The 20,135-nt window shown below is 42.5% G+C and overlaps 1 protein-coding gene across 1 annotated transcript in view; it reads left to right on the forward strand.

Annotated features, from left to right (window-relative positions):
• Positions 1-4,317, forward strand: part of LOC140464883 (solute carrier family 22 member 23-like) — a 109,139-nt gene extending 104,822 nt beyond the window's left edge. Inside the window, exon 9 of the mRNA XM_072560454.1 lies at positions 2,737-4,317. Within this exon, the coding sequence (XP_072416555.1) occupies positions 2,737-3,091 (355 nt within the window). The 3' untranslated portion in view covers positions 3,092-4,317. The remainder of the gene's footprint in view (positions 1-2,736) is intronic.
• The last annotated feature ends 15,818 nt before the right edge of the window (positions 4,318-20,135 follow it).

Raw genomic sequence — 20,135 nt, forward strand, 5'->3', positions numbered from 1 at the left:
TAGCTCCCTGCGGTGAGAGTCCAGAGCTAGAGGCATAGGTTTAGGGGAAAGATTTGAAAGGGACCTAAGGGGTGACCTTTTCATGATGAGGCTGGTGCATGTATGGAATGAGCTGCCAGAGGAAGTGGTGGAGACTCGTACAATTACAACATTTAAAAGGCCTCTGGACGGTCATACGAATAGAAAGGGTTTAGAGGGAGAAGGGCCAAGTGCTGGCAAATGGGACTAGATTAATTTAGGATATGTGGTCAGCATGGATGAGTTGGACAGAAGGGTCGGCTTCTATGCTGTACATCCCTATGATTCTAGTTAATGAAAAACTGTTATTCTCTGATTTAATATAAATCATCAATTTAGCATGAATTGTCACTTGTGTTCAAAAACTTTTACCAGCTTCTGAGGATGTCCCCTAATGTCACTCCTGAATGGTCTCACTCTAATATTTGCATAATTGAACTCTAGTTGAAAGGTGTGGTGCTGGAAAAGCACAGCCGGTCAAGCAGCATCCAAGGAGCAGGAGAGTCAACAGTTTGGGCATAAGCCCTTCATCAGGAATGAGGCTTGTGGCCCTGGGAGCACTGAGTGATAAATAGGAGGGGGTGGGGCTGGGGGAAAGTAGCTCAAAATATGATAGGGAGATGAAGCTGGAAGTGAAGGTCATAGGTCGGGGGGTGGAGCAGATAGGTGGGAAGGAAGATGGACAGGTAGGACAGTTCAAGAAGGTGGTGCCAAATTGGAAGGTCGGATCTGGGATAAGGTGGGGGGAGGGGAAATGAGGAAACTTCTGGGAAACCTCCATTATGAACTCAAAACCTAGATTTCCCCAAGCAGCAGAGAGTTTCACTCCATTTACCCTAGCCTGAAAACAAAGCCTTGTAAACTGAAGGAATTACCTCTTGACCAAATATGTTTTAGAGAATACAACCCTAGTTGAGTTTTTTGCTATAATTTAACCCTTAATATCTAGCATTATTCTGCATAACCGAAGCTGCTTTCTCTGAGACCAATTTATTCTTACCATTTGGGGCATTTGCAATGTTCCCACACCCTTCCTGTAAAGCTCTGGGTTAGAGTTTGGTCAGTCCTGGAAACTTCTTGTCGTTTTTATTGCCATTAATTTCTTCTTTAAGACTGCTTCCTTTTTTAGTTTGTTTTGAATCAACTCATATAAACCTGGCAACCTAGCACAGAGTATTACGGCTGTGGCAATTGGTGACTGCTGGTCACCTCTTAAACCAAAGGGAAAATAACATCAAGAAGAAAATACTGACAATGCCAAACCTAGATGGGTTTATTGGTCACAGTATGTTGTAGTCCTGAGTAGCTAAACATCACTCTGCACAAAGGAGCACTATGCCAGTTTGCCTTCAGCAATGTCTTTTCCCTGATGTGACAGTCCTTGGGTTATTTCCTGTGACTTTTTCAAATAAAAAACTTGGTGCAGTTACGGTGATTTTCCTGCTTTTGGGATGCTGCCTGATCTGCTGTCCTTTTCCAGTACCACACGCTCGACTCTGATCTCCAGCATCTGCAGTCCTCACTGTCTCCCTGCGGTTATGAGGGGTCTGACAGGCATTTATTATAACACAATGTCTGCAAACATTTTACATTCAACAAGCCTGGGTTAAAATTAAGCGATTAATATATAATAGAGCATGCATCGATTAAAGTGCTATGCTTCATGAGGTGAAGTAAGATGGAGTATGAGACTATACCCTCCGGTCACGTGATATGGTACGTCTCTGACTAACTAAGACGTAACACAACAAAATTGTTTTTAGGGAGGGCCTCTTGGTTCGAGATCAGTCAAAAGAATCAATGGAATGCGGTCTGTACAAAGCAAGGGTCATTAATTTATTAAAATAAGGCACCTTGATGCAGTTCTGTTCAGCAACACAAAGATTAAAGCTTCTGTGTTTCGTGACGAAGTTGCGCAATTACATTTGAAAATTACACAGTATTTATATTTTTTTGAGAGAGTACAGCCTTAATTACAAGAAAACACTAATCACATATTATGAGGTGACATGATTAAGAGCAGGTTAATCCAATGATATTCCCTTGGAAAGGGTTCTTAATTTATGTAGATCACTATCTCCTGCTAGCAGTTCAAGGTTAGTTCGAATACCAAATCACTGCCTTATGATTCATCTTATGATAAATCCATTGTCCTCTCTTATCTCTAAATACAACCAAAGTAGCAAAGCATCAGTTCAAGTTCACAGAGTCAGATCATTACTTGCATCCATTTTGATGTGTTATTTTAAATTGAAAAGCCATTTTGTGGTTAGTAAAAATCTACATATGCTTGTTGCTTCTGACAACAGCCTAAATTCAAATTTTAGATCTTCAACCCAAAACGTTAACTGATTTCTCTTCTCAGACGCTGCCAGACCTGCTGAGCTTTTCTAGCAATTTTTTGTTTCTGATTCCCAGCATCCACAGTTCTCTCGGATTTTTATTTAGAATTGACCTGCTGATGATCTAGTGAGAACTTCATTCTGTTTTGCCAGATGAGAGGCCGTCCTCAAGTGCATTCAGATTAAAGTAACAGTTGACCCAAGTTGGTTCGTGGTGACTGTATTCTGAACTCACCTGGCTTGTATGGTTGGAATGGTTTCTGGTAATCAAAAGATCTGTTGATCAGGATGGTGAGGGAAGCAATGGAAGATCAGTGAGGATTTCCAGAATGGTCCACATTAACCAACGTGCACTTTTTCTTTTTTGCCTTTTCAGGGGTGGAGGACTGGGCTTGGTTTTGGCTAGCGCCGGGTTTGGCCAGTTGACGGCACCAATCATGGAGCTTCACAACCAGCAAGGTTACTTCCTTCACCATGTGATCTTTGCCTGCTGCACAGTGATCTGCATCATTTGCATATTGCTCCTGCCCGAAAGCAGAGGACAGAACCTGCCTGAAACCATAGACGATGGTGACACCTACACCAGGAAGCCGTTCATCCCTGCCAAGAAGATCGAACAGCCCCTACTCTCAAACAACACTGAGCTCAAGGACTATTCAGGGCTCAATGAAAACCCAAACTCCGAGCTGACTGCTGAGAGCCCCACGGCCAATGGCACGAGGTCCAAATGATTTTATTTAACGTTTACAGTTGTTTCTTTTTGCACAAATTTCATCCAGCAGCTGGTTTTCTTTCGTGAAAGGATAATTAATTAACGTGGCTGCTCTTTGCAGATATGTTTTAATTATGGATGAGGCACTTTTTTTTTGTTTTTAAAAGACTTCTTACAACATCAAGGTTTGCTCTCCCCTGACACCAAAGGGATGGCGTTTTTGACGGTTGTCCAATAATGTGAAGGGAACTTGGGGAGCCTTTTGGTCATTTTCGGCTGCCTGGAACATGCTGTTCAATCTGCAATGGAAGGAGATGCACTACACTTGGGAGGGGCAAAACAGCATCAAAAAGGACTGTACTCAGCGAGCTGCTATACCACTGAAGGAGGTTTTGAAGGTTAATGTTGAAAGAACCGTGTGAAAGATCAAGATGAACTACAGCTCCACTCACCGCTTGGAGTGTCCCTGTAACTGTTGTCCCTCTCTGTGACTCCTCATTATCTGACCCCCCCCCCCCCCCCCCCCCCCCCCCCACAAACACCCCAGCTATCGCCACATGAAATGATCTGTTTTGCTTTTGATTTAAAACTTGGGTTTGAAATTACTTCCCATTTGACAAACTAATCCATTTTTTTCCTCTGAAAAACAAAGTGCAAATTGTACAAAATCCCTTTCAACAGTTTCTTTTTCCCCCCGCCAGCTCTGTTTTTTTCAAAATAAGGAACTGATGGACTGTGCTAATGTTTGTGATTTTAATGCCAGCATTTTCCTTCCCCCTCCCACTTTTATCAGGTCTTTAATTGTAAATTACAGTGTTTTGTTTTGTATCTTCTAGGCTGTGGTATGCTACTAATCATTTTTTTAAAAAAAAGTTATGTACAGGAATAATTTAAGTGTTAAAAGCATGAATTGAATTTTTAAATGATTTCTCCATGACACTATTTGTACTTTACGAGTGGTATATCGGATCACTGGTAACTTCATCGCCGTCAGAGTTTTTCCCACCAGCCAAAGTCACAAGGGGTGACACGTATATTTCCCACCTCTTTGCCCACTTTTAAATCGAGGTGAATCACTGAGGCACGTAGTTATCCTGACACCTGTGACATTGCATTTCATTAGTCAACCGACCGTTATGTCTGAATTCAATACACGTGTCGCCAAAAGTGCTGGAGTACATATCATTAAAGTTACATAGTGGATATTCTAAAATGCAAATAAAATAATTGTCATTGTTCACTTTCTACCTGCCTTGTGTACCTACTTGAAATGAAAAGAGCACGGTAAGGGTTTGTTTGTTTTTTAATAAGGACTATACTCAGACCTGAAAATGTGTTGCTGGAAAAGCGCGGCAGGTCAGGCAGCATCCAAGGAGCAGGAGAATCGATGTTTCGGGCATAAGCCCTTCTTCAGGAATGAGGAGTGTGCCAAGCAGGCTAAGATAAAATGTAGGGAGGAGGGGCGTTGGAAATGTGATAGGTGGAAGGAGGTTAAGGTGAGGGTGATAGGCCTGAGTGGGGGTGGGGGCGGAGAGGTCAGGAAGAAGATTGCAGGTTAGGAAGGTGGTGCTGAGTTCGAGGGTTGGGACTGAGACAAGGTGGGGGGAGGGGAAATGAGGAAGCTGGAGAAATCTGAGTTCATCCCTTTTAAAGAGTCAACCTATGAAGTGGACGGGCGGCCGAGGGATTTCACAAAGCTTTCAGCCAGGGAGTCCCACAGGAGATTATCCAAGAGGTTGACATAAAAGTTTATTTTAAACTCTGGTCGCACAGAGAAAGTGGAGAGAAGGAATTGGGTAATATCTCCCAGGTTGAAAGTGGACAGGGAACAAGGTTATGTTTTGGGATCGCTCCATTGTGTATATCGTTCTGGGAATGGGGTCCTACTTTCCATCTCCTCTCAACACTGCCAGCAGCGAGGAATTATAAAACCTCAAGTAATCTGTTTACATTGGCTGGTTCTCAGGAATGATATTGGGAATGAAGGGCTTGTCATATGAGGAACGTTTGAGGACTGTGGGTCTGTACTTGAAGGTTAGAGGGTGGGGATGGGGGAGGCGGATCCTGATTGAAACTTACAGAATACTGAGAGGCCTAGATAGAAAAATCTTCAAGTCCAGTCTATCAATGGGAAAGACTAGGACTCAAGGCCTCAGAGTGAAGGGAATGACCCTTTAGAACTGAGATGACTAATTTCTTTGGCTAGAGGGTGTTGACTCTCTGGAGTTCATTGCAGCAGAGGGCTGTGGGGGCCAAGTCATTGTGTGTATTGAAGACCAAGATATCCAGATTCTTGAACAGTAAGGGGATCGCAAAACTTATCAGCCATGATTGAATGGTGGAGCAGATTCAATGGGCCAAATGGCCGAATTCTGCTCCTATATCTTGTGGTTTTATTAGATGAGATTTTTGGGCAATTTATTAGAGATTTTTCTTAAAGCAAAGAGGAGATGGGGCATGGTGGTGATTCCCAGTGGGTGAGTAATGCAGAACACTGAGAAATGGATGAGGTTAGACCTGAGCAGTTTAAATCAGAAAGCAGAGGAAGATTGATTTAACGGAGGGTAGTGGAGTGTTTTTGGCTGAAGCAGAAAGCAGACTCCAGGTCTGGACAATGATCAGTGAAACTGCTTTGTGCTGTTTTGTTTTCCATATTTTAATTTGTATAACCTGCAAATTGTGCTGCATCTGGAGAACTCATGTCCTCTTGTGTGTGAAAAGGGTACTGCAGCATTTCATTCACGAGGTGAAGTTTTAAAGCCCAAGTGTTTAATTTGCAGGGAAGAGATAATGGGGATTATGTTCCATCTTGTGAGATGCAGGGGGATCATTGCTTAAAATCCCTATCCAAAAGAATATTCTTTCTCACTACATTATTTTCATTTGAAGTAACGCTTTATACTGAGGTGTGGTTCTTTCCACATTGCCCTGTGCTCCAGCACTGTTAACAATTCTTTATTTTCATTAATTCATGACTGTGTCACTGGTATTTATTATCATCTTAGCGTCCATGAGGAGGCAGTGGTGAGCTACTTCCTTAAACTACTGTAGTCTGTGTGCTGTAGGTAGCCATAAGATGCTGTTGGGGGAAGCACAGAAGCCAACCTTTCATCCGTGGACTTTGTTTACATTTGTTGTTGCCACGGAAAGGCTGTCAACATCATCAAAGACCCTCCCACCCCACTAACGCTCTCTTCCAACTTCTTCTGTCTGGAAGAAGACGCAGTGGTTCAAGAACAGCTTTTTCCCTGCTGCTGTTAGACTGCTGAATGGGCCTCGCTAGCAAGATCGCCATTAACTTCAAATAGCGTTGCTTGTGCTCTGCATCTCCTGTGCAGCTGTGACCTTGTGTGTCTCATTCTGTCTCAGCATCCTATGATCTGTATGTCTTTATGATCTGCTTGTACTGCTTGCAAAACAAAGCTTTTCACTGTACTTAGATACATGTGACTGCAATAACTCAAATCAAAATTCCAGAATTTTGATCCAAACTTTGCTCAAAAAAGTTGCGATTATATCTAATGTTTGGGATGTGCCTGTTGCTACATAGGATTTTGTCTGTAGTATTCCTGTGCTGCACCTTGGACTTTTATTTTGAAGGCGCTATGTAAATACATGTTTGTTTCTATTTATTGAAGTTTCACTTCAGGGAATTTTTTTTCATTTTTGTTTTGTCTGTATGCCGTTCAGGTTTCATTGGCGTTTCCATTAACTGTGTGAAAACTGAACATGATTTTGCTCCTGTATCGTTATGCAATCTGTAATTGAGACTTTATTTTCTTTGTAAATTACAATTTTGCCCTTGCCTTGTGTACAGTTAATTAGGGGGAAGTGATAGTCTAGCAATGATGCCACGAGCATATTGGCCTGGAAAACCTGGTAATGTTCTTGGTCCTGGGTTTGAATTCTCTGACAGCAGATGGTGAAATTTAATTTTTTTCAAAAAATCTGGAATGAAGTCAAATTAATTTTTAAAAAGCTTGCAATTTTAAATTAATACTAACATAAGGCACCAGCAAATACAGTGCTTTTACTGTTGGAAAAAACACTCCAAGAGGTTGCAAAGATGTTTGACTGACAAAAATAGATGTCAAACCAAACAATTGGGCATTATCCAAATCTTGGGGAAACAGCTGGGATTTAAGGGGAGTCTTTAAGGAGAGAGACAAATTGAGGGTCTAGCCAGGGAATACCAGAGCCCTGGACTGATGGTTGATCACAAAAGGTGGTGGGAAAGGAAGGAGAGCTGCACAAGAAACAAGAGTGGGAAAAGCGATGGAGTGCTCTGAGCAACTGGAGGCAAGTTCCACGTCTTGGTATCTTATGATTACATCAAGGAGGAGATGAGGGCTTTAAAGATGAAGTTGAGAATTTTAAGTGACTAGGTATTGTAGATCATTGAGCACAAGTAGTTAAGTGGGCAATGGTGTAGTATATGATATGGTATTTTGGTTGAATTGATGTTTACAGAATATGAAGGTTGGGAAGATGCTAGATTAGGAAGTCAGTAAGTATGAACTGTGAACACTGCATCCTGAAATTCTTTCAGCTGTCTACACCTTAAGTTCTGGAATTTCTCTCTCTACTTTCTTCCTTCATTAAACAATTGCCTCTAAGTATTCAGTCACCACTCTTTACAAAATAATAAGAGCAGGTGAATGAATTTCTTTGGGATATCTTGTAATATTAAGGTGCTATGACAATGCACACTTGCTTCATTTTGAAGTTTCACTTCAGGGAAAATTAGGTATGACTCAGTGGTTAGCATTGCTGCTCCTCTGCACCAGGGACCCAGATTAGATTCCAGCTCCAGATGACTCTCTGTGGAGTTTGCACATTCTCCCCGTATCTGCGTGGGTTTCCTCTCACAGTCCAAAGATGTGCAAGTTAGGTGGATTGGTCATGGGAAATGCAGGGTTTATGGGTCAGGGTAGGGGGTGTGTGGGTGGGATGCTCTTCAGAGGATCAGTGCTAACTTGATGGGCTGAACAGCCTGCTTCCTCACTCTGGATTCTATGATGAAAATGCAATCTGTTGTAAAGTTTGGGGATACTGCAGATGGGCCGGAAGGGAAGCTAATGTTAGACATTTTACAATTGCTTTCAGCAAAAAAGGTGTTGTCCCACTGAGTTGGAAAACAAACAAGAGACCTTTTCTGTGGTGGGGCTGTTTCAGCTTTACTGCACCAACCCAGAAGGCAAAGTGTCGAAAGGCAGTGGTTAAGGTCCAACTAGAAGTTCCAACTGAGGGTATCACTCCAGTACATAGTGTCATGTTCATAACATGGTCAAACTAGTTAAATATCAACTTGTAAATCTCAATTACAGCAATTATTTGCTTGGATCCTGGGAATATCCTACAGGATTGGCAGATTTCCTGTGTTACACCTTTTATTTAAAAAGGGAAGGAGCCAAAATGCACTTGATTAGCAGCCAGTTGGCATAACTCTGGAAAGGTGATGGAGTATAAAGATCAAGAATTCTTGTTAAAACTATAAAAAGTACTAGCCAGACCACAGATGGAATACTGTGAAGAGATTTGGGCCCTTCTCTGAGAAAAGATACACTGGCATTGGAAGGAGTCCAGAGAAAGTTCATAAAAGATTATACTAGACACGAGGGGCTATCTCGGTAAAAACAATGACTGCAGACGCTGGAAACCAGATTCTGGATTAGTGGTGCTGGAAGAGTACAGCAGTTCAGGCAGCATCCAAGTAGCTTCGAAATCGACGTTTCGGGCAAAAGCCCTTGATGAAGGGCTTTTGTCCGAAATGTCGATTTTGAAGCTACTTGGATGCTGCCTGAACTGCTGTGCTCTTCCAGCACCACTAATCCAGAACGAGGGGCTATCTTGTAAGGAGAAGTTGAGTAGTTGTACTCATTGGAGTTTAGAAGTATGAGAGGTGATCTTCTTGAAACATACAAGATTGTTAGGGTCCTCCACAGGGTAGATGTGGGTTTCCATTGTGTGGAGTGTAAGATCATGGGGCATAATCTCAGAATTAGTGGTTGTCCTATAAAGACATAACGAGGAGGAATTTCTTCTCTCCAGAGGGTAGGGATTTTGTGGAACTCTTTACTGCAGAGGGCTGTTTCAGCAGGGTTGTTAGATATATTCATGGCAGAGATGGATTTCTGGTCAGTAAGGGAATCTGGGGTAATGAGGGAAAAAGTAGGAAAGCAGAGTTGTGAATGATCAGATCAGCCATGATCTCACTGAATGGTGGAACAGATTTGATGGACTGAGTGGCCTGATTCTGTGCCTACACCTTATGGTCTAATGGAGAGACCAGCACCACAACATGAGAATGTCTAAAGATTAGAGGTGAGGCCTTCCTATTCAACATCTAAACAGTCTGCCCCATGGTTAGTTTCACCTCCATCTTTCAGTAATCCTGACTTTCGGAGACGTCCACATGAATGCAATTTGATTCATCTCAATTGCTGACCTTCAGAGGCAATGATGTGTTGTGGTTTCAGAGAACTGCACTCTCCCAACTGGATGACGAGTTTGTGGATTGTAGTCTCGGGCCAGGACGTGCAGGTATGGGCTAATACACCAGCGCTGGACTGACAGCCCTTTTTGGATGGATACGAACCCAAGGCATTATTTGGAAGGACAGTGGCGTGATACCTGGTACTATTGGCTAAGGTGAAGTGTCACAAGAAAGCACCATGGTTGTGTTGCTGTTTGTGAAAGCTTGCTATGTGCTAGCTGCCACCTTTCCTACCATAGCAGTGACTCTATCTATTTTTAATTGGACCTGTTCAGGAAGGGTACAGCACACATCTGGGGCAGGTTGGATTTGAGCCTGGGCCTCTTGGTCCAGAGCTAGGGACATTACTACCGTGCCACGAGTCCCCACCAGTGGCTCTATTTAAAGAAAGTACTTCACTGATTATAAAGTGCTTGGGAATGTCTTAATTACCTGATCACCTGACTACAGGCAGTGGGTGGGTTGTTGATAACGTCTGCTTTGAAGAAGTGTGATCTGTGTTAATCTGCCAACTGATCGGTGAGGATTTCATACACCTTTTTTCTCCCCATTTAGTTTGTGAAATAAAAGAAACTTTGGTCACTTGATGCGAATCTTAAAAGAAATCTAATCCCAGAATTGTCATTGCATGTAAAATTGACCAAAAATTCCAAAATGGGACAAATTATAAGAATAGTGTGCTCACTTAGTTAAGAGTAGTGGAATTCAATCTGTAAAGTTGTGGTAAAACCCAATCCCAAATACCATCCAATTAACTTTATTTCTATCACTGACCTTGTATTACATATGTGAAGAAGTCTGGGCTTTTCACTATTTTGTATTTTTGAGGTGACACCTTAATGAAAAGGGAAACTAAAGAAGGAAACTGACTCCCGGTTTCAGTTTCTATGGAACCTAAAACTGAAACTGAGATTGGAAACAGAAATGTCTGGGCAGATGGAAACTGGTTGAAGTGATGCAGAGGCTCAGTGGTACAGTCCAGGCTGAAATAGATAGAGCCAAGTGCTGAAACTGTAACTTACTGTTTACTCCATTTACTTGAAGATAACATTGACAGACCAAGGCCATTGAGACCCAGTAGAGGAAGTTCTGCCACTTTTCGTGTAGACTGTGCTGTGGAAATTGGGTTGGTTATGCCTTGCTGTTGGCTTGGGATCAGGCTAGCTGTTAGGAAGAGAGGAGCTGAAATCCTTTGAAGAAAATAAAATTTTGGAGGTTTTAGTAATCGAATTTGATGACCAATATACTGGGTGGATTGTCAAAGCAATTGGAAAGCTCTGACTTAAATTGTACCTGCGACTTAACGCATTACGTGAGGGCTGCAATTTGTTGTTGCTTCAAGTTTAACTTGTGTCGATTCTAAATATTTGAATATAAATTATTAAAGACTGTACTTACAGTTTACTTTAATGTTGGGGCAGTGGCCCAGTGGTTAGCACTGCTGCCTCACAGCACCAGGGACCTACGTTCAATTCCAGCCTCGGGCGACTATCTGTGTGGAGTTTGCACATTCTCCCTGTGTCTGCGTGGATTTCCTCCTATAGTCCACAGATGTGCAAGTTAGGTGCAATGCCTCTGCTAAATTGCCCATAGTTTCCAGAGATGTGTTGGTTCGGTGGATTAGCCATGGGATAGGCAGGGTTACAGGGATAGCGTAGGGGTTTGGGCATGGGTCTGGGTGGGATGCTCTTTGGAGGGTTGTTGTGGACTGGATGGGGCTGAATGACCTTCTTTCACACTGTAGGGATTCTATGATATTACGTATTAAAAATCATTCTGTTTTTAAACTGTGGAACCTTGTGGCTTCATTCTTTTAATAAGTAACTGGAATTGCAATTACTAGAGCAGTAACTGTATAAACAATCAGCAAACAGCTCCTAACCATGATTAACCACACCGTTTAAGGATCCATTTGTAACACTTTAAATATTTGCAAAACATAATTCTGTCACGTCACTTTGCTGCTGTAGTATCTTTATGTAACTCAGAGAGCAGTGGGAAATGGCTGAAGAGGAGGCAAATTAAAAGGAGGGAAGTAGGTAAATAAACGATCGCAAGCATGAGAAAGTATCGATGTGTAACCAGGTGGTGTAAACATTAGTAAGAGAAATGGGAAGCTTACCCAATTCAGTCACACTTCTGACAATCCTTGATCCTTTAGTTAGTTGGTTTCTCAGGAAAATAACGTGCTAAGCAGCTTTCCAATCGAAATTTGTGGAAAATTGCATACATGCCAACAACACACACAACTGCCTTCTTCCATTTTCACATAAGTGTGGCCATGAAAACATTCTCGATAAACAGACAATAGTTGCTTAGTATAGCTTCTTATTCTGTCAAGGTGCGCAAGAGATTCAGGCTGTTTCAGTCACAGAAACCACATCCAATTTAACTTTGCGTTTGTGGCAATATTTCACTTTATCAATGAGCAATTTGCTTAAGGCAGAAGTAACACACTTGGCACACATATGTTCCAATCTGTGCCTTATGGTTAAATTTAACTGATAGGTATCCAAAAGCACAATGGGTTGGTATTTCATGCTCCTCCCCTTCTCTGTTTGGAGGGGACAGCACTTAGGCTTTTGTGATGGGGGCAAGTGGGAACCCCACCACATTTCACTGCCACTTCTTGTCACTGACTTGACTGGAATGAAAATGGAGAATGCCCCTTGGATGGCCTTCCCATCCCTTTGCCAACTGCCACTCTTAAGTAGACAACCAAAGGGCATTCATATTAACCCAGCAGTAGGAGCTCTTGTCGGTGCAGTGGTAATGTCCCTACCTCTGAGACAAAAGTCCCAGAAGTGTGTCACAAGATGTTGCCTCCATGATATTCCCCTCAATGCTTTGAGATCACAGTTTTGAGTTGCTAACAGCATAGCACCCTCTTCTTCAAATCATGGGATTGTTAATCTAAAGCCTTAAAGGCGAGCTCATTTAATAAAGTCATAGAGATGTACTGCACGGAAACAGACCCTTCAATCCAACTCGTCCATGCTGACCAGATATCCCAACCTGATTTAGTCCCACCTGCCAGCACCCAGCCCATATCCCTCTAAACCCTTCCTATTCATATACCCATCCAGATGCCTTTTAAATGTTGCAATTGTACCAGCCTCCACCACGTCCTCTGGCAGCACATTCCATACACGTACCACCCTCTGTGTGAAAAAGTTGCCCCTTAGGTCTCTCTCATATCTTTCCCCTCTCACCCTAAACCTATGCCCTCTAGTTCTGACCTCCCTCACCCTAGGAGAGAGATTTTGTCTATTTACCCTATCCATGCCCCTCATGAATTTATAAACCTCTATAAGGTCACCCCTCAGCCTCTGATGCTCCAGGGAAAACTGCCCCAGCCTATTCAACCTCTCCCTGCAGCTCAAACCCTCTAACTTTGGCAACATCCTTGTAACTCTTGTGGCAAATACAGAAAGGACAACAACTTCCGTTGCTAAAACATAAACAAAATGCTCGAAATCTAAATTTTAAAAATTGAAAACGCCGTAAACACTGAGCAAGACCCAGTGGAGACAGAAACAGTTCAGGCCAGTGTCTTTTCATCAGAATGGGGAAAGATCTGAAGATGTGACAAATTTTAAACAAGTATAAAGAATTGGAAAAGGGAGATGGGGAAAGCAGGGGTGATTACACATCAACTTTAATGAAAGTGAAAGATAAAGAAATAAGAGATGTGTCGAGAGACAGTGTGAATAGCAACAGCATAATTATCACCAGCAGCTGATGTGCAAAACCAATAACAAATGATTACAGAAGCAGAGGTACTGATAGTATTGAACTCAATGACAAGTGTTGAAGGCTGTGAAAGGTGAGGTGCTTGTTGTGTGAGAAATCCTCAACACAATGCACTTTGTTTGAGACTATCTGTACTATTGCTCACAATGGGCTGGGTTTCCTGTCACCAGCCTCTTTCAGGTTAGAGATCGATTTGGCCTGGAGTGGTAAATGAAAAGCACTCTCTAATCTAACGTGAAGAGGACCTTGTCTTAAACAAAGTGTAGTTTATTGCAGTGATGAATAAGTCCCACCCATGTAATGGATATTGTCTCACAGACTTTACAGAGGGTCTGAATGATGGTCTTATTTCTTCAACATCCTAAACTGTCTCTGCATGAACAGGACTCTCAAAGCTGTGCCTGAACAAATACTCAGACCTCCAACCACTGCCAGTCTAAGCTACTGCAATAGAATCTGGAAAGATCCTCATGTTTCTTTTATGAGCAGTCAAATGAAATCTGCATCCACTGCTCACTGTGTTCTATCCAACATCCTTACGACACATCACCCTCTTGTATGAGGCTGTCAGCACTATTACTGACCATGGGGTAAATCTACAGTCACCATTCTCTTTCAAGACAGGGATCTACAGGGTCTACTTGATCTGTGTGGTCAAGGGAAAGCATTCGCTAGATTAATGAGAAAGCGCGCTTAAACCAGACATAGTTGATTGCAAGTTAATAACTGGTTGTTCTAGACATTGTTATGGAGTCTATCAAGAGGACCTGGATGCTAAGTCTTATTCCTTAGAGATCCTCCTCCCACAAATACACATGACATCATCACAGTGGGTGGTCCTTAAGGCACTCCTCGTCATTAACCCTTCCTGACCCTTACATCCTTGTTGCTCAAGTACATTGAACACCAGTGGAAATGTGTCAGATACCAAGGATTGCTTGGTCATATTGAAGTCTGAGCAGAAAATTAGAATAGGTAGTGTCAGACGTTTTGGGTCACACTTGCAGACGGGATGGAAATGTTTTGCAAAGCAATCTGTGTTTGGGACTGGGATATCATAGCAATTACAGAAACATGGCTAAGGGATGGACAGGACTGGCAGTTTAATGTTCCAGGATACAAATGCTATACGAAGGATAGAAAGGGGAGGGCAAGAGACAAGGGGGAGTGGCATTTTTGATTAGGGATAGCATTATGGCTGTATTTAAGGACGATATTCCTGGGAATACGTCCAGGAAAGTTGTTTGGGTGGAACTGAGAAACAGGAAAGGAATGATCAACTTATTGGGATTATATTATAAATCCCCTAATAGTCAGCGGGAAATTGAGAAACAAATTTTAAGGAGATTATAGTTATCTGTAAGAATAATAGGGTGGTTATGGTAGGGGATTTTAACTTTCCAAACATAGACAGGGACTGTCATAGTGTTAAGGGTTTAGATGGAGAGGAATTTGTTAAGTGTGTACAAGAAAATTTTCTGATTCAGTATGTGGATGTACCTACTAGAAAAGGTGCAAAACTTGACCTACTCTTGGGAAATAAGGCAGGGCAGGTGACTGAGGTGTCAGTGGGGGAGCACTTTGGGGCCAGCGACCATAATTCCATTAGTTTCAAAATAGTGCTGGAAACTGATAGACTGGATCTAAAAGTTGAAGTTCTAAATTGGGGGAAGGCCAATTTTGACAGTATGAGGCAAGAACTTTCAAAAGTTGATTGGGGGAAGATGTTCACAACTAAAGGGACAGCTGGAAAATGGGAAGCCTTCAGAAAGGAGATGAGAGTCCAGAGAGAGTATGTGAGGGTGAATGGAAAGGCTGGTAGGTGTAGAGAATGTTGTAGACTAAAAAAATTAAGGGTTTGGTTAAGAAAAAGAAGGAAGCATATGTAAGGTATAGACAGTAGACATCGAGTGAATCCTTAGAAGAGTATAAAGGCAGTAGGTGTATACTTAAGAGAGAAATCAGGAGAGCAAAAAGGGGACATGAGATAGCATTAGTAAGTAGGGTTAAGGAGAATCCAAAGGAATTTTATAAATACATTAAGGATAAAAGGGTAACGAGGGAGAGAATAGGACCCCTCAAAGATCAGCAAGGCAGTCTATGTGTGGAACCACAGGAGATGGGGGAGATACCAAATGAGTATTTTGCATCAGTATTTACTGTGAAGAAGGGCATGGAAGATGTAGAATATGAGGAAATAGATGGTGACATCTTAAAAAATGACTATATTACAGAGGAGAAAGTGCTGGGTGTCTTAAAACGCATAAAAGTGGATAAATCCCCAGGATCTGATCAGGTGTACCCTAGAGCTCTATAGGAAGCTAGGGAAGTGATTGCTGGGCCTCTTACTGAGATATTTGTATCGTCGATAGTCACAGGTGAGGTGCCGGACGACTGGAGGTTGGCTAACGTGGTGCCATTATTTAAGAAAGGTGGTAAGGAAAAGCTAGGGAACTATAGACCAGTGAACCTGACACTGGTGGTGGGCAAGTTGTTGTATGACTCTATATGTTGAAAGAAGTACAAGGGAATCACAGGGTTTTTGAGATTTCTGTGAGAAGAAAGGAGATATAAGGAATGTGTTGCATTTCCTTTGCTTGTCGAGGAACATGTCATAGGAAAGGGCGGGATTGATCACAAAGGGACTGGAAGGGTCCCTTTGGATTCAGATAGGAGATGGGAAGGTTTAATGGAGGCCTCACGCTGGAGATGTTAGTAATAACAGAGGATAATCTGTTGAATTGGAGGTCGGTGGGTTGGAAGTTGAGAACAAGGGAAAATGCATGTGGTTCTAGCAGAACTGCAAGTGGAAATGGATCAGGCTCAATAAAGGGACCTGTGAAGGAAGCAGGAAGAGTTAGAAGGTGGTTCTGTCAGATCAGCTGTGACTGAAAAGGCAATACTGGACGGATGGACAAGGAATACTTTCAGGACACAAGGTTTGATGAAGTGTGGTTGTGGATTCTGATTGACAACCGAATCCCAAAGATGGAGACAGAGGAGACAAGGAGGGAGGGAAAGGTCAGTATTAGGGCATGGGAAGGCAAAGGACGAATAGAAAGTGGAAGTGAATTTTTGGATTTGCTGCTAGAGCAGTAAATGGCCACAACACAGTCATAACTGTACCAGAGGAAAAGGCTGACAGACGGGAACTTGAGTAGGACTAGGATGAGGAATAACCACAAATTCCACACTGAGGCAGACGGAACCATATTGGTTCCCATAGAAACACCTCTTATTTGGAGGAAGTCAACAGGGTTAAAGAAGAAAGTTGTTCAATGTGTTTGAAGATTCAAATTTGATATGCCTTGTGTGAAAGATTTTGAAAATTAAAAAAAAAATCATTTTTGGAAAAGAATTACAAATGCCTATTTTCTGGTACAAAGTTAAAAAAGTCACACAACACCAGGCTATAGTCCAACAGGTTTACTTGGAAGCACTCGCTTTTGGAGCACTGCTCCTTTGTCAGGTGGTTGTGGAGTGTTGAAGGAGCAGCGCTCCGAAAGCTAGTGCTTCCAAATAAACATGTTGGACTATAACCTAGCATTATGTGATATTTACCTTTGTACACACCACTCCAACACTGGCAATTCCAAACCATAGTTTCTGGTATTATGTGAGTGTAACTGTCTCATTTATTGAGAGTCTAACGTACCCAGGTGCAGGATAAGATCTAGTTTTATTGTGAGATACTTACACTCCAATTTATGAGCTTGCAATTTATTGTGATGAAGTCTGAATTGGTGTATTTTGGACACTGAAAGAATGGAACAGTGTAAACAAAAGGGTGCTAATTTGAACATAATGCCAGAATTGAGAGACCTGGTGGCTCTAATGCACAAATCTTTCTTCAAAGGCTATATGGTTGAAAGAGAAGGATTTTTAAAAAAAACACTTTTGAAAAATTATCAGAGGCATGTGAGAGAAAGGCAAGGACATTAAGTTAAACAGGAATGTGTATTTACTCTCAAGTCTAGCCTGAGCTCTCACAAGACAATATTGTGCATCTGAGATGTAACATTCCTAGCTATTAGGTACAACGTAATAAATCTTTACTGTTTATCAGGACCAAGCCAATATTCTGCCTTCGGGATTCATGCCCCACTTCGGATCAGTCCCATGGATGAACACCAATATGAACAATGGGTGGCTGGGAATCTACCCAAAGCATCCCAGTTCGTTCAGATGAACATGACCCCGATACGAGGAACCTCATTTATGTGGAGTGATTGGAACAGTTGAGATTGTTTTCGAGAGCAGAACAAAGCAGGTTTAGGGGAAATTTAATAGAGAGGTTCAAATTCAAAGGAATTTTTGACACTGCTCAGTGAGTATAACCAAAGGACATACATAAGACGATTGGCCAAATAAACAGTGGGAAGCTGAGGAACGGTTATCTAAAGTGTTCTGTTGAAAAGTTGGTGGAAACAGATTCAATAAAAACTTTCAGAAGGAGACTGGATTTATTTTATTCAATCGTGGGATGTGAGCATCACTGGCTGGGCCAACATTTATTGCCCATCCCTAGTTGCACTTAAGGTGGTGGTGAGCTGCCTTCTTGAACTGCTGCAGTCCACATGCTACAGGTTGACTTACTTATACCCTTAGGGAGCGAATTCCAGGATTTTGACCCAGCAACACTGAAGAAACAATGGTATATTCCCAACTCAGGATGGTGCATGGCTTGGAGGTGGTAATGTTACCATGTACTTGCTCACCTTGTCTTTCCAGATGGGCGTAGTCATGGGTTTGGAAAGTGCTGTCTAATGATCTTTGGTGAATTTCTGCTGTGCAATTTGTAGATTGTACACACTGCTGCTACTCAGTGTCAGAGGTGGAGGGAGTGGATGTGGTGCCAAGCAGGCTGCTTTGTCCTGGATGGCATCAAGCTTCTTGAGTGGTGTTGGAGCTGCACCCATCCAGGCAAGTGGGGAGTATTCCATCACACTCCTGACTTGTAACTTGGGGATGGTGGTCAGGCTCCGCGGAATCAGGAGGAGAGTTACTCATTGCAGGATGCTTAGCCTCTCACCTGCTCTTGTAGCCTCAGTATTTACATGACTGGTCCGATTCAGTTTTTGTTCAACATTAACCCCTCCAGGATGTTGACAGCATGCAATTCAGTGATGGTAACCTTACTGGATAGCAAGGGGTGATAATTAGATTGTCTCTTATTGGAGATGGTCATTGTCTGGCGTTTATGTAGAATGAATGTTACTTGCCACTTTTCAGCTCAAGCCTGGGTATTGTACAGGTCGTGTTGCATCTGAACAGGGACTGCTTCAGTATCTGAGGAGTCACGGATGGTGCTGAACATCGTACAATCATTGGCAGATTGCTGACTTTATGATGAAAGGAAGGTTGTTGATGAAGCAACTGAAGATCATCGGACCAAAGACCCTGAGGAACTCGAGTTCTTGTAATGCAGCGGTAGTGTCCTCACCTTTGACACAGAAGACCCAGATTCAAGTCCCACCTGCTCCAGCAATGTGTCTTTACATCGCTGAACAATTGGAAATTATCTACCCTGAGGAAATCCTGGAGCTGAGATGACTGACATCACCAAAAGAACTATCTTCCCTTGTTCCTGGTAGACTCCTTGAAAAGGGAAGGGCTGCAGAGTACTATGAGAATTAGCATGAAACTGACTGGATACATTTTTCAAAGGGCCAGCACAAACACAATGGGAAGAATGGTTTCTTTATGAAATGAAGGCTCCATGGTTGCTGTGTTTTCTACCTAGCTCTGTATGTATCGCCCAACCTACAGCATCACCGTCCTCTCCACAATGTACCACGGTATGGGGCTGAAGATTACAGACATGGAGAGGGACGATACAATGGAGAAAGTGTGTAAGCAAGGACGATAATTTATAAAACAAGACATTGCTTGACCAAAGGCCCTGTTGTGGACAACAAGCACTGGGCAACTATATGTTCAGAATATCAACAAAATCACATTGCTCCCACTGCATTTCCCCAAGGGAAATATTTCTTTTTTAAAATCAACTAGGTTACACATAATCCATTCAAAGGTAAAAATCATCTTTGCATCTTGAGTGTGAAGGATTCATTAGCTGATAAAAGAAAGTCAAGGTGGCCTGTTATAATAGGGGTGGAGGCCACATTCCACAGAGATCCAAATGCACATTATTGAAGCACATACAAGTCACAGTCACCCTCCAGCTGCTCATACACTAACTCCACATCTTGTCCAAACCTGGTGGAAGTGGCCAGTCAGTGCAAAGGGGAAGTGAGGACAGCAAGTGTGTTGTTCAGAACAGAGAATAGAAACTGCATGGATTTCCACTTTCCATCCAGACAGATATCATCCCAACCTCAGCTCTCAAACTATTTGCTTTCCGCACGGGTCAAAAGGACAGTTCAAACCTCGGGGAGCTCTGGAGCACACCCAATCTGGTTTTAAACTAATTCCTGTTCAAAGTGACATGTATCAGCCAGCCACCATGGAGAAGAGAAACCACCAGGTGGTCAGTCTGTGAATTTAGATATCACCTAATTGTTATACCACAGGCTGTGCTCAGTTGTACTTGGCTCTGGATTTCACATGGATACAGGGCCACCCCGTGTCCTCAAGTCTGGTTCCCATGGTTTTAATTACCCATGGTTTACCACAGCCCGAACATATTATAGGGAACATTCCAGAACCAGGGATCAGGAGGCTGCCGGGAAGGTACGTTTCCCATTGAAATGAACGGGTTCACACCTATCCATGGTTTCGGGATTCCCGGGTAGGTCTTGGAATATATCCCCTGCGGGTACAGGGAGAGACTACTGTAATTAGTTACTTGGCA

The sequence above is a fragment of the Chiloscyllium punctatum genome, chromosome 41 (genome assembly GCF_047496795.1).
Source record: "Chiloscyllium punctatum isolate Juve2018m chromosome 41, sChiPun1.3, whole genome shotgun sequence".
Lineage (NCBI taxonomy): Eukaryota > Metazoa > Chordata > Chondrichthyes > Orectolobiformes > Hemiscylliidae > Chiloscyllium > Chiloscyllium punctatum.